General features: G+C 36.6%; 1 protein-coding gene across 1 annotated transcript in view; it reads left to right on the forward strand.

Annotated features, from left to right (window-relative positions):
* The window catches only part of LOC127664524 (uncharacterized), a 288099-nt gene that overhangs the window by 216058 nt on the left and 55630 nt on the right, over window positions 1–16411 (forward strand). The window contains 1 exon segment of the mRNA XM_052156600.1: window positions 11307–11466. Coding sequence (XP_052012560.1) covers window positions 11307–11466 — 160 coding nt within the window.

The raw sequence follows: 16411 nt of genomic DNA on the forward strand, positions 1-16411 counted from the left end.
GCTAGAAAAGGGGAAATCATTTGAAATGTAAATAAATTATATCGAATAATAAAAAAAAAAAATGAATGATTGGAAAAAAAAAAAAAAAAAAAAAAGCATAGGTCATAAAATTTATACATCTGTGATTTTAAAAATTACAAGAGAGTATTATATATCATTTCTTCCCACATCAGTGAATCTCTTCTCAGCTAAAATATTTAGATCTACATTCTTCACTTGACATCTACAATTTAATAATATAGATTATTTGTGAAGTATGGAAAAGTTAGCACAGAATTTATCCACCAAATAAGTAGAAATTGTTTTGATATCAAAGAACAAAGATATCTAAAGCCCTGTAGAGAAGTAAACATTATAGGAGAGGGAAGCTTAATAATAGGTGGAAATCGATAAAGGGGAAGGGTAAGATGGATGAGTTTTGCACGTAACATAGATACTTAATCTGGAAGAATTCAGCTTCATGAATCTTGGTGTATTACCTTAACCCTAGTCTTTATCGCCCTCTATGCCTAACTTAGTTTGTTAGAACCAGGCATGCTCAGAAATCCCAAGTAGAGCTTCGGATTTTATTTTAGAAGCCAGTGTTTTAGAATAAGTGAGTCAACTCAATGCATCAGCTGAACATTTTTTCTTTGAACCATGTCTGTTTTTTCTTTTTTTTAATTGAGTATCTTCATTTACATTGCCAATGGTAAAACCTTTGCCAATTTGCCCCCTCCCAAAAGCCCCCCTCCCCAAAGATTTCCAACCCCTCCTCCCACCCCCTGCCTCCATGTATATGCCCCTCTATGTGACACACTCCCACCTCCTCCCCACACCCCTCACCTCCCACCCCCGTCTGTTTCCCTTTGTTGGGGCCTCTATTGAGCCTTTACCCTGACCAAAGACCACTCCTCCCACTGATGCCCAACAAGGCATTCCTCTGCCACATTTTTGGCTGGAACCATGTGTACCCCTTGGTTGATGGTTCAGTCCCTGGGAGTCTTGGGGTGTCTGGGTGTCTCTGAACCATTTCAAAATACCGTTCTCTGCCATGGAATGATGCTGGGTAGACCAGTTCTCTGAAGGAAGCACTGCCTACAGCAGATACACGCAGTGAATAAAGTGGAGAGTTTTTGTTTTGCTTTGTTATTTTGACATAGATTTAGTAAAGAGATGCAGAAATCATAAGAGCTTATCTTAGTGAAAAATCCCAATAAAGATTTGTACATGCTGATTGATGGGGGTTGACATCTAGTCAATATATATACAGGCAATGATCGTGGTACAGGGATATCAACACAATACTGATAAACAGGTGGACTTGTAGGAACACAAAGGATGCTGGCTGTTAACAGAGAATTTGCTTTAGCTCTGGGCATTGGAAACTCTTCATTATGGGAACTGGACCCTGCTGAGATTGGCTGACTAGCTTTCATTGCTCCAGGAGTCTGGGTAATTTGTTACTGAAGGGTTTCAGTGCTGAGAGAATTCCCATTCCCTATGGTTCTGATGAGAGAGTTGACGGAACAAAGATTTTGCCTCTGCACAAGACTCTTAAGAATAAATATACTTATTTGGACTTGATTTTATAATTTAAAAAAAGCATTTGTGTCTTTTATGTTTTTTCCTTATTATTTAAAGAATCATTGCTATGTGGAAACTGTTAAAAAAATTTTTGAAAGTAAATTAAAAACCACATCTAGATCATTTTATCTTGATCATCTAGACAAAGAAAGTACTGTTAAACTTAGGTATATTTAATTCCAACTTTTATATCCTATGTGTATAATTTTACAAAGTTGTATGTACACCAACCACAAGAACAGATTAGGTATTGTTTCCCCTTAATGTATGATAAAAAATTTTTACTTTCTTTACTCGGTTCTTAAACATTTAATGTCCAAACACTGTTACACAGCATGCTGAATGTGAAGTATTAAGTACATAAATATATTTATTGTTGGATGATAGATAGCCTCACATTTTTCCCCTGCATCTTATAAATAATTCTGATGGTCCTCTTTATCCACATTTAAATTATTCTTTGATGAGGATCCTAAATCCACACATAGGGGTTGAGAAGGTAGAATGTACTGATGATAAATATAATGGAATGGTGATATAGAAAAATTTCAAGGGCATGTGTTTCCACAGCAGATGAAGAGATGTAGGAGAACTGGAACATAGCATGTCACACGGTGCTCATGGAAGAACCCTGTTCTTTCTCTAATGTGCATTCCTTTATTTACTACATAATCTTAATGCACTTATTACTGACCCATCTCATTCAGATCTTTTTGTGAAAAGCTCTTTAAACCTCCTCTTTGTCTTTCCTGATCATTCGAGTGCTTTTGCTTACTCAGTTATGACTCCCATATCACTACAGTGTTAACCCCTTTGTTAGAGTTCCAACAGGTAATTTCTAGACTTCCTGATTGCCTTACAATAAGAACTTGACTTCTAAAATAAAGATATTCAACAGAGTGTGATCATGCAGACCTTTAAGTTCATCACCAGAGAGGCTAAGGCAAGAGTTAATGATGTTAGTTCAAGGCCAGCTTTGCCTACATAGTGTCTGGGCAGCCTAAGATAAAAAACCAGACTGTCTTAAAAGGGTAAGGTGAAACACAATGGTAAGGAGTTTAAAATTCACCACCAGCCAAGCAATTTTTTTTTGCACAAATGTTATAACTTACTCAAGTAGCTCAAATTTTACAAATAATTTGTCATGAAAAATTTAAAACTGTTTTCTTCCTTTTATGCAGTTTAGAATTTTAAAATTAAATTTCTTACTTTAAGCCACACATACTTTATTTTGTGTGGATAATCAGTAGCTAAGCAGAATGGGTTTTTTTGTTTCTGTTTTTTATCTTTTGTATTTTCCTGGCCTGTTAATTTGATATAATACTAAAATATTAGTTATTTTGCCATTCTCTCTTCTTGAATTTGTAAAGTGATCTAAATCCATCATTTTGTGTTTTCAGTGTGCTACAGAATGAGTTTCCCCCTTCTTGCAGCCTCTTTTATAAAATTTTTCTTTTTATTAAGTTTTTATAGTCAGTCCCTATCTCAGTGTTTAGCCTTGCAGCAAACAAACGAAGTCTTGGCAGACAGTGTTTGCATAGTTTAATTGTAAAACCTTTATCTGAATAATATCAAAGATCTGCAGGCCACTTATATATTTGTTAATATTATACAGAGAATTAGAAACCACAATTTAAATGTAAGTTAGATTCATTTAAGCGTTTAAATTCCTGGAAGCTGTACACAAATTTAAAACACTGGTAATCAAGTTAATTATTTTGGGGGTGAAGTTGTATCTTCTTCACCATTGACTTAACAGTTCCAAATAGCATTATAAGTTTCAACTGCTGCTTTGGAAAATTAATTCATATCAAAAATAATTTAAGGGCCAGTTTCAATGTAAATATCATGAGCATATTACTGTATGGGGGATGCTTGTGAAATAATCAAAGATTTTTATCTCTCTTACAGATTATTCTTTCTTACAGTATTTTTTCCCTTTTGACTAAAGAAAAGTTTTATTTACAATCTTAATTAAAAAAATTCATTAAGTTTTTACAGGTAATATACCCCAAACCTTGTTGCCTGGCTTATAATCATTCCCTACCCAGATTTATAGAGACTGTGCATGGAAAACATGCTTGCACAGGAATAAACAGAGCTCTGATATCTGAGTCCTACACTATTCCTCACAACCTTCCTACTGCGGTGACCCTTTGATACATTTCCTCATGTTGTGGTAACCCCCCAACCATAAAATGATTTTCAGTTGTCATTGCAACTTCATAACTCCACTTTTGCTACTGCAAGGAATCATAATGTAAACATCCATGTTTACATAGATATAAAAGGGTCCTTTGAACCTCACTACCCACAGGTTGAGAACGCCTGTTTTAAGTAGTGTGAATGTCATCAGAATGGTTCATTGCTCTGGGAACATACACTTAAATGCTTTTTGCCTCTATTTGTTAGACCCCTATGACTTTTGGTATGGATGACAGGTACATCTAGGCACTTCTGTCCTTCTGTCTTGCCTTCAGCAGATCTCATCCTCCCAGATAGATAGGAGGAGCTAGGACAATATAAACTGAGTCTCCCTCCATGGGGGGGGGGGTTATTTTCTTTTAGAAAAGACATAGTAAGAGCTGGGTAGTATGATATGTGTTTACTTGTAACCTCAGAATTTGGGAGGTTCAAGGAAGAACCTCACCACAAGCTTGGATCAGTCTAGGCTACATATTCAAATACAGTCTGGTGCTTCATTTTGAGACCCTATTTGTGAAACAAAGTAGAAAATAACAAGAAAATAAAACTTTCATTAACCTCATCACTAAAATAACTGAAGCTGGGGAGTTAGTTGGTTAAGAGGAAATGACTGATAAATCTCTTAATGAAGTAACTTCTGGTAAATTAGCCTGCTTCTAATGCCTCTGGGATAGAAGAACCTACAATAGGCTAAAATGTTTGTCCTTTCATACCATGCATAGAAGACCCAGGGCATGTGAGCTTGGCTGGTGGCTCTCAGGAAGCTGCGTCTATCAGGAAGGAGACTGGCAAAGGCTGCCTGATAATAGGCAAGTTTCCGACTTGAGCTGTCTTGGGGTCACTTGGCATTAGTAAATACTTTCAAGGAAGCATTTACCTCTAATAGCATCAGTTCCAAGGGACAATGTCAGTTCCTAGTTCTCTCTATTTCCAAATATTTTTTTTTCAGAAAGATATTCAGTAACCATATCACTAAACAGTTGAAGGGCTAAATAACACACGCATCTTCATTTTCAACTAGGAACTAAAGATGGTTATTTGTGCATTAAAACAAAACAACAACAGTATGTTAGGTTCACTCTACCATGTATTTTAATATCACATAACTATTATAGGTCATATGTGACAGACCAAAGAACAGGAGGTCTTTGTACTGAGGAGTAAGGAGTTCCGCTCTTCTTCCCCCTGTGCTGAAACAGAAGTAACTAGAATACAAAAAGTAAATCTTGGATTCAAAATTCCATAAATTAATGAACATGTTTATTTATAGGGTGATGATACATCTTTCTTTCCATATGAAAGAAAACTGTCAAATTACATGTTCCAATGGAGGGTGTGGTGTTTGCAAAACTTCTCCCAGCATATGATGAAGTGTTTAAAGCATATCAGAGCTCTCTTGTGCATTCAGTCACCTTAACAGTGTCACAAGAATTGGGTTAAAGTTTGAATTTTCAGCCTTATACACCTTTTAAAAATATCGCATAATATGTTTGCAATAGTAGTAATGCAAAATGTAAATAAATAAATAAATAAATAAATAAATAAATAAATGTAAACCACCAAGGCAAATGATATCTAACCCTCAGAGGCACAACGTTCACTAACTCTCCCCCTACATCTCTCTACTTTAACTTGGTATTTCTAAGTCTCAATTCAACTCTCTGAGCCCTCTGCTCTGCCTCCCTGCCCAAGTGATGTTTTCCCACTAATGATCTGTTAAGTGGGTTAATATGAGCCATGCTCACATGCTAAACACTTCAGATGGGTTCCTGGTGATGCTGATGCTGGTCACACTTCTTAGGGAACTGTGTTTCATGGTGACAGACAGCATCTCAGTCCTGGGGGTGGGTCTGGCACTCGAGCATCAACTGTCCTCTTGGTCATTGACACTGGTCACAACACCCGCACTGTGATCAGCAGTGTGCTATCCTGGTGGCTAAATTTAAGAAAGTGAGTTTAATTGAAGAACATGCTGCCACTGTTTTGGTTGCCTTTGCAGAGTCAGTTTCCCTGGAACGGATCTTAAATCAGGTCTATCTGCATAATGGGAGGCCTCAGTGGAATATCAGTCAGTGTAGGTTCACACTAACAGAGCCAATCCTTCCAAACTGGCCCTTAGAAAGAACAGAATCCCAAGCTTAACCAAGACATTGCCAGCTCTCAAAACAGTCTCAGAATTCCCACAATCTACTTTTTTTAAAAAAAATATCACATACCCTTTGGGTTGGCTTATGACAATGACAAGGCAAACTCTCACACCGCATGACATTGTTGTTAGCAATGAGCTCCTACATATGACAACAGAGGTACAGGTAGTGAAATCTAAAGGCATCAAATTGTACTCCATAAAACTGGCAGATTTGTACTTATCTTAGGGAACAAGAGAGTGTAAGGATACAGAACATAGGAACAGAATAAAAGGCTTTTATCTAATATCCTGGTTGAACAAGAAATAGCTGCAATGCCATAATGAAAAGGTAAGTAACATTACCCAAAGACTGGAAGAGACCTTTGTTAAAGAATAGATCAAAATGGCCAGTAAACATGAGCTGATGCCTTGCATTACTAATTAATTGGAAAATGAAGATCAAAACCACCACGAGTAATGACATCATGCACCAAAGGACTGTTACTGTCAAGAGACTTGAAAGAAGCATTGAAGAAAGTCTGAAGGAGTTAGAACTCTTGAGCACTGTTAGGAAGAATACAAACCAATCCTGCTTTTATACAAAACAGTGTGGGTGGAAGGTCTTAAATAAGTAAGGTAATTATCAGGTTAAAGAATAAATAACATAATTTCCATGTAACATACCATCCTATTTCCACAAACATATCCCAGAGAATTAAAGCTGGATAGTGAAGAGATGCATGCTCAAGTTCTGTGCTGCATTATTCACAATGAGCCAAACAGAAGAAACCCAAATGTCTACCAGTAGATGAAGAGATGGGGCAATGTGAACTATGTATACCCTCAAATATAATTTCTCTCCATCATACAGTATGTACAAGCTCAACCAAGCTCTGTCTTGCCTACATTCAGGCTTCTGTGATTTCTGACCTCTCCAGCCCTGTACCTTCCCTGAGTCTGGAATCCTAACCCTGCCTTACCCTTGTTGGCTATGCATCTATCAACCCATTGTACTCTCTGAATGGAGCATGTTACCCATATATGTGTACTTGCTGAATGAAAGCAGTGAAGAGTGTAATGAGAAGGTGATTGCCTCTGTAGAGTGTGAGAGGACACAGATGCTGGATATGTTTACCCCAATGTCTAGATCCCTGTGATGGCTCTCTCTGGAAATGGGGGTCAGGAGAACATACCACCTGTGTGTGTATCCTGCTGTGGAGACCTTTTAATTTTCTGATTTTGTTTCTTTTTCTGAAATTCTGTTTCCCTCTTTATTTTTTCTGTGTTCTTCCTAAACATTTTTTTTTGTTTTCTTCAATTTATGATTAAAAAATCAGACTCAGATGAGTTCCATTTACTATTAAACACCATGGTGAGTACTCAGAGGTTTCTAGAAACCTGAACCTATCTTCATGTACATCAAATACTTGGCTGCGGTATGCCTCATTTAAGGATTTGACAGTCACACTGAAGACCATGTGCATTTCAACATGAAGTAACAGAATGGATTTTAGCCAACTGACTGTATTCTGTCTACTCAGAACCTTCCCTAATGTAATGGCACCAAGAAGTACTCACACCAGACATGTACTGACCATTCTGTATGTAAAGCGACACCTTTTTATGTAAAACCTATATTTGTATACATTTGCATTTAAAACAGTTAATAGTTGCAGATTCCATCTTTTCTCAAAACCCTTAAAATAGTCCAGTACCTGTTCACACTTGTCCTTTTTAGCTTTGAAAGAAATGCCATATATTAGGCTTCTGGAAATGACCCACATTCCAATATGAACAAACACAGCATCTTCTGCCACTCAGCAAGCATGAATTGCTGTGTATGTAGGGCAGAGGGCAGAGGACTTGGCAAATTACTTGGTTTCATTGGCCGTCATCAGCACCTGTGGCAGAGTATGTGACCTATTTCCACAAACAACAGTGCCTAAGGCATTGCAGACAGGTGGACTGCAGTTCCCTTTTTAATTACATTTTGAAGAAATAACTTAAAATAAAAAAAATCAGGCATTTTGAAAAGTTCTGTTGTTAAAGGAAATCCAGGTTTTTCGATGGTCACCAATAATGCTGTAATTTTATTTAATAGATGTCAGAAAACATTAACTCCCTCTTAAACACCTCAAATCTGCAAAAATACTATAAAAATTATATATATATATATATACCTCTCTTAGGTTCAGTAGTTGGTATTTGTATGGTTGCTTTTGCTTTCCCCTTCTCTTGCTCAGTGGGAGCCGGTGTCTTTCATTACATCATTTACCTTGGCACACACACATTTAAAATGGAGAACACAAAATATTATTTTGTTTTGCTAATCAATGTCACCAATACACAATTTTAGAACAAAACTAGAACTAGTAGTTCCTTTTTGAAACTTATCTAACATCAACTTTCTCAGGAGAACGTGAAAACTGAAGATTAAAAAAACGAACAAAACAACCCCCCCCCAAAAAAAACCAACATCAAAGAATAAAATGTCCTCATATACAAAAGAATAAAATCATGTTTGCATATGTGTTGTATTGCGTAACGATTTATGTAATAAAACTATGTAACCAGGAATTTTCTCTTTATTTATTTTTATCTACATATACAACTACAAAGTATCTTTTTCTTGTTTGTATAAACTAGCTTTATAGAGCTGTAAAATATGCAGAAAACTAATAAAGGTTTGTAAATTGACTCATTAACAACACACCACGGAGCTTTACATTGGAAAATGCCACCCAAAATGGCAAGAAAAAATTAAATATGACTAAAATGCAATTAATCTTTGCACAGCTTTCCCATATTCCAATGTGCCATTTTGTTCTCTGTCAAAACATTTGTTAACTGTCCTGCAGATCCAAGCTTTGATGTTTACATAATTATTCTTTCACATGGAATAAAAGAGAAATAAAAAGAAGACAGACATTTTCTGGGCAAAAGGAACAGAAGCCAGCAGAAACAGGACCGTGAGTCCTAATTAATTCAAAGTTAATTGCATTGTTGATAATCCTTAAATCTTCATATAGAAACTGTTTACAACACCAAGTTGACAGTAATTTAACTGCGCTAAATCACCATGGCAACAGAAAGATGTACCTTACACTGAACGAACAGAAGTGAGTGGTCAAGAGTAGTTCTTGCTTAATAAGCCCACTAGCAAGGCATTCAGATGGCTGGGCCAGCCAGAATCAGAAAGCAGAGCACAACAGTGGAGGCATTCCAAGATGGAGTCTGGCTGGCTGGGGGCGCAGGTATGGGATGCAGGCAGGGCGAGCATTTGTGTTTGGGTTGCCTATGCAAAATCTTGGGTTTGATTCCCAACAGATGTAGATAGATAATCTCATCAGCTGTCGGGTTATATAACCAGTTCTGTGATGAATTTAGAGTCATTGAAAAATCATACAGACTCATAGATTTTATTCAGAAATGCAAGGTTGTTTTTTTTTTTTAAATCATTGGTATTCTATTTTAGAAAGAATCAAGTTAGAGGTTGTTCAATGAAGCTGTTAGTTGTACATGTCTGTTTGAGAAAGGGTTTCACTATGTAATATGGCTAGCCTGGAACTTGCTTTGTAAAGCAGACAGGAACTCACAAGAAATCCACCTGCTTCTGCCTCCCAGGTACTGCAATTAAAGGTGTGTGTACTGCAACACCTAGAAATATGTGACACGACTCAATTCAACAGGAAGGAATAAAGAAACTTTGGACTTAGTTCTTTTAAATTCTATTTTTGTTTTTTTGTTTTGTTTTGTTTTCCAGAATAAGCCTAGCTTTTTAAAAATTGTAGACTATTAACATATAATGTTAGAATTAAATAAAGTCTTGGATAGCACAATACAATGACATTGACTATCATTATAATGAATAGTCAATAAATTCTTTTATGGATTTTGTCTGAATGAATTAGATGAAAATCTCATTATTCTGACCAGAGAAGTAAAATGCTTCCAGTTTTCAAACTGATATGTTCAAAAGTTAATTTCTTTACTATGGCTAAGTATATTTTTCTTGAGAATTTCATATGTAAGTATTGTATTTGCATCACCTCCTCCCGAATTCCTCTTGAGCATCTCCTCATATTATAGCTTCTTCATTAATTATAACTATCACATACACATTTGAATATGGATTTACACACACACACACACACACATACCCCACTGACTCCATTGACTTTATTTAGTGTTTCTTATACATACATATGTTTAGCATTGATTACTTGGGGTTGAATAAGCTCCAAGAGGCTTATCCCTGAAGAAGACCAATCCTGTCTCTCCCAGCAGCCATTAATTGCCAGTAGCTCTTCATTTAGGAATACAGCCTTGTGATATCTCCTACCCACATTGGTGTAATAACTGTGGTTGTCATCGTGTTGACTTGTTTAGGCAACCCATACTGAGATATCATGGGTGTGGCTTCTCTGACATATATGGAGGACACTATGTTGTCGCAGACACCTTAGTTCCCTGGCTCTTATAATCTTTATGCCCTCCGCCCTCTCATAATGTTCCCTGAGCTGTAGGCATGGGGCTGTAGGTAAACCTGTTGTATACCCTATAGTCAGAGGCTCATTTTTTAGTAGCAGATGGAGACCATCTACTGTCTCAGAAATTCACAAGTGGTTCAGATGCAGAGTACAGTTTACTAAATGTCTTTAGAGTCTAATTCACATCACAGTTACTTTTGAAACTTCTCCTGGTTAGCATATTGGCACTTATCTATGAGGGACCTTGGTCTAGCCTAGAGTTTACCACCTCTACCTAGAAACTAGGTCTGAGTATGTAAGGAGAGTAAAACATTACAAAAAAGGAGGAGGATAAAGAGGCTCTTTCTTTCAGAGTTTCACTTTTACTCAGGGTTTTGACAAATAAAATAAATACAAGTGGATTAAGGGTTAAGTACATATGGGTACTTAATGGACAATGTTCTTAAACACGGACTTAATGTCCAAGATACTATGACAGATGTTATTTAACAGTGTCATGGAAGTTACAGGGTATGAGGAAGACAGGGACAGAATGGAGAGTCAGAAGGTATTCTGAAATCTACTTATGGAGGAAGAATAAATCCAAATTTAATTTTCTTCAGGAAAATTTCTAATATTTAGCTAATTTGGATATCCAATCAAAATCAGTGGCCATATATTCCTCAATTTTCTACAGTCTGTTGGGTATCACAAACTAGTCAGTAATAAATAATAGCGTAACATCCACATTGCATTTGTTGGATTAGAGAAGCTGAGACACTTAATCATCAAAAATTTCTGAAGAAAAAGAATGAGATAGATGTGCTGAAGAAATAGAGCTCATGTTGACAAGAAGAAAATCTTCAACTTGTTCAGTACTTTGGAAGTAAAAAAGTATTTGGAAAAATGAACCCAGCTAAGAAATCCTCTTTTCGTAGGTTGTGCAATGACTCTTGGATATTAGATGCATTTCAAAGAATCCACAGTGAAGAAGGCAAATTCTTCATACCACATGATTTGGAAATTTCTAATCAGGAGCTGAGTCACATTGTGAAAAGGTCCGAGCAGTGGAGAGGGATCCACGGTGAGAGAAGGAAGGTGAGTCTAAGTGAACTCCTCCCACCACGCCCCAACCTCCCCCCCCCACAACCCCACAACTCCACTTCCCCACCTCCCCCACTCCAGCCCCCTGCATCAGTAAGCCATGCCTGTGCCTTCCTTCCCTCATGCTGTTCTGGAAGTGGTTCAGTATCTTCCTTGATACCACATTATGAATTTGGGGATTTGATATTATACTTGTTTCTGTTTATTAGTCAAAATGAGTAGTCAAAATTAGTCATTTTAGTCAAAATGAGGCAGAAGGAAGGAAATAAATTTCCCCCTATAGTCTTTCGTTGCCTTTCCTAGTGAGCCCTTAGAGTCTTTTTCTCCCTTAGATTTTCAGTACACTTTTTTTTATTCGATATAATTTATTTACATTTCAAATGATTTCCCTTTTCTAGCCCCCCCACTCCCCGAAAGTCCCGTAAGCCCTCTTCTATTCCCCTGTCCTCCCACCCACCCCTTCCCACTTCCCCGTTCTGGTTTTGCCGAATACTGTTTCACTGAGTCTTTCCAGAACCAGGGGCCACTCCTCCTTTCTTCTTGTACCTCATTTGATGTGTGGATTATGTTTTGGGTCTTTTTGGTAGCACTGGACATTTTCTTCCATGGCTTCGTCTCTGTTAGGGTCATCAGAATCTGTGTACCTGTTTCTCTTGCTTGAATTTTACTCTACTCTCTGCTTTGATCAACTCCTTTCAAAGTCTTGCCCACCCTGTTAAAGGCTGTTGCATATACATATGTGACCACACCTCCCTTTTGAGTCACAAAATATATAGGCCAGTAGCTTATTTTGTTATTTTCAGATTGACTCAAAACTAAACCACTGTGGTTCAACCCAAAGAGAACCTGAATTTGTTTTTACTTAAAACATGCCCTCCACCTGGGTGAGGACACCAAGGGAATTATACTTCCATGGTCTTTGGACATAGCATTTTCATCTATTCTAAAGTGCAAAGGACCAGAAAGCAGAGGTTTGTTTTTCCAAATCTGCCCTGATCTTGTTGACTTTTATTTGAGCAAAATCCCATTGAACTTACTGAGATTTTCTTCTCCAATCTATGTTCCTTTACAACAAAGATATAGGCCCTGGATGCCCACTGAGACAGAGCTGCAGACCCAGAGAACAGCAATGTCTATTTGTAATTTCACCCTGCTGCTGCCCCATTTTCACACCGTGGATTCCTTCTCTGCTCTGGTTATCACGATTTTTCTAACATGTAAATGCAACCCTGCCTTTCTTCCCTTTCTTCCTGTTCGCTGTTTCGTGCTGATTTTTTTATTTATTTTTTAATCACATCTCCCACATCTTTTACCCTTCGCACCTCTATCCATTCAGGGTGCACCTTTTAAACAATGCAAATAATTCATAAAAGTATGAACAATCATATCAACACATGTGTTCAAGGTCACATACACTCCCTTTTGAGGGAGATTCATTAGTTTGTATGAAGGATACGATGAGCACCATGCTCCAAGTCTTAATCCAAGGGCCTTCTCTGTAGATTTAATCCAGACAGGACTGCTTTCTTTTTGGATACGACTTCTTGTCCTCCCTGACTGTCCAGTGTTTCTGACAACTCAGTAATGCTCATGGGTCCCTCTTTCTTTGAAACTAAGCTCTCCTTGTAGATTTAGAGTAAGCTCTTCATCTTTATTTCATTTGTGTCTTTTAGTACACACTTATTAAATACGTTTTAATACCTTCATGAACTATTTGCATGTTATTTATTTATTGTGATAGAATACCATGACCAAAGGCAACTCAAATGTTTATTTTGCTATGATTCCAGAAGGCTAAATGACCACGATGCTAAAGATGCAACTGGACTAGGAGCTGTAATGTAAGGATCACATCTCAAGCACACACAGACTGTTGAGAGAGAAGTCGAAATGGGAATGGCTGTGTCCCCTCAAAGCTCATGCTTAGTGACACATTCTCTTCAGCAAGGTCCCACCCCCATGAACAGCACCCCAACTGGGGACCAAGTGTCTAAATGTATGAGCCTGTGGGGTCATTTTTCATTCAATTCACCACAGTTGAACTTACTTAATGTTACACATGGTGTTCCATGATATATATATAGATATAGATATAGATATAGATATAGATATAGATATAGATATAGATATAGATATAGAGATAGAGATAGAGATAGAGATAGAGATAGAGATAGAGATATATAGATATAGATATAGATATAGATATAGATATAGATATATAGATATATAGATATATAGATATATAGATATATAGATATATAGATATATAGATATAGATATATAGTGAACCTTATCCTGCTACCTACTTAACAGAGTTTTAAATGGTAGCCTAGGAAATGTAGGCTGTTCCCCTTCACTCAGGTGTATGTGTCTTTACTACTGCTTTATAGTTAACCTAACAGAGGAATTGACTTTTCTCAGATCACTGTCCTTGTACTGAAGAAATGTACTGTACAGATTTAAGTCTACTGTGTATTCATCCTAGGTTCCCAGTGACTTACAAAACCCATGTAAAGGTCTAAAGGAGTTGAAATTAATTATTCAAGAGTACTTCCTCTCTGTGATAATTTCATGGTGCCTAGGGTATCTATAAAGAGCATTTTATTTCATTATTAAGTTTCACAACATGGAAGTTTAGAAACTTGGAAGCTATCCAAAGTTGAGTACAAGGATGATCTGATAGGAACAGAAGTAATTTAACAACAACAAAAAAAAAACAGAGGAAAACATAATTATTGTGATAGTTATTGGCTCTGTTTAGCAAAGGGGTGATAAGACTGATATTTTAATGCAAGAAGGAACATTGAAGAAGGTTACAAAACTATTAGTGTCTATGTTGTCCCTTAGAAAATTACTTAGCTGATTCATGTTGGAGGAAAAGTAGAACTTGGGTGGAGACTTTAAACTTTGAGTGACTGTAACTTTTTGCATTCACATTAAAATGGAGCTGAGCAAAACCAAGTAGATTAAATGTAATTAAAGTAAACAATTTAACCAAAATGATGGTAGAATAGGTTTTGATTTAGATGCAGTTGGGCCATATGTCTATATAAATATCTGTTATTCTCTTTACAACACATATTGACTCAACCTCCATCAGGGTAAAAATATGAATGTGTTTCATAAATACCTGGAAATCCCACCGAATACCTGTTACTCTATATTGAGAGCATTATGTTTATTAAGAATACACAGATGCTCTCAAGAGATGCCTCAGAGAATAAAGTCTCTTGCTCCTAAGGTTGACAGTCTGGGTTTGTTCCCTGGTACCCATGTTGTAAAAGCAGAGAAACAACTCCCACAAGTTTTTCTATGACATGCACATGCGTGCTATGGAACACACATGTCCATACAGGCACACACATGTATGTATGCATATTCACACCCATGAGTAAAACATATTTTTTAATTAAAGAAAAGTGGTCCTGAAGAGATGGATCAGTGGGTTGTAGTGTTCTTTCTGGGGATCCAAGTTTGATTCTTCCCACTCATATCTATTGGCTCTATAACTCTCATTCCTGGATCTGGCACCTCTGCTGCTGAAGTCACCTTCATTCATATTACATAGCCTCACAGAGGCACACACACACACACACACACACACATAACTAAAAATAACAAAAATATATATTTAACCATTTTAAAATAAATTCATAGACTTATCTTTGACTTGCTTGTTAGGTCTCCTGGGTCCTGAATATTTGTGCTTTGAAGCCTTTTAATTCATTTCTCATGTGATTCTTCTTATGTTGTCTCCTGTTTGCTTGTTTAGTCCCTTTCATCTAGGAAGCCTGCCATTTTGAAAACTGACATGTTAATCTCAAGATACATTACCAATTTGACTGAGAACAATTTCTTATGATATTATTAAATACCAAATTAAGAATGGAAAATGGACTTTAATATAAGAATATTTCAAATGTGTAAACTAGAATTATTTTTGACATTCATTCATTCATTCACTTCATTCAATCATTCGTTGTGTGAATACATATCCATATCACAGTTTACATATACAGGTCAGAGTATAACTTACAGGAGTCGATTCCCTCAGTGTACCATGTGGGCCCTGTGGGGTTCAAATTCAGGCTTGGCAGTGAGTGCCTTTACCCATGGATCTACTTCCCTGTTGTCTAGAATTCTTGCACTCTCATATTTGATCAAGAATTTTGTCCTAATGCTATTAAGAATACAAGTCTCCTTTTTATGTGCTGGAAAAAATGTACCATAAATGGACACTTTATAATATGCTTAATTTCCTTTTATTAAATTTATAAGTGGAAAATCACAAACCATGACACTATGAAGTGAACTTAACATTGTTGAATTTTACAATTTTCACATTTTCATTCATATAATTTTTCATCTGTGCAATGACAGCCAAGAAGATAATTTCAAAGTATTTTACCCATCTTTTTTTCTTATAAGGAAAGGTCACTTTCAGTAGTCAGAAAAGACATCATTCTATTAAACTAATTTGCCTACATGCAAATTTTGTCATTTTTACCTCATTAACTATTTATCATGGAGTAAAAAGTATATATATTCATGAAGGGGCAGCTTGCAGCCTGACGGAGCTGGAACTAATATTTTGCAACTCTAATGACTTTTTTGCATCCTTAATTAGATAGCATAAGGTTGATATGATTAGGTCAGGATGTAGTGTTTTTCATTAAAATACATTTTAGAAGCTGTATTCATAATCTGCCCTTGCAATTAAATAATGAGCCTATGAATTTAATATTATCGACCCAATTATTATCCCATGCAAACGTATACCTTTAATAAATTTGTGCCGTAGGACCTTCATTAGCAGCAGAAAGAATGATATTTCTAGGTCTGTGGATTGAATAGCTATGGTTAAACTTATGTAATGATCTTAAATGTATCAGGAAGGAAAGCGCCAATACCTAGGCATTCAATTCCAAATGTGCCTTAC

Source organism: Apodemus sylvaticus, chromosome 14 (genome assembly GCF_947179515.1).
Source record: "Apodemus sylvaticus chromosome 14, mApoSyl1.1, whole genome shotgun sequence".
NCBI classification, from domain to species: Eukaryota; Metazoa; Chordata; class Mammalia; order Rodentia; family Muridae; genus Apodemus; species Apodemus sylvaticus.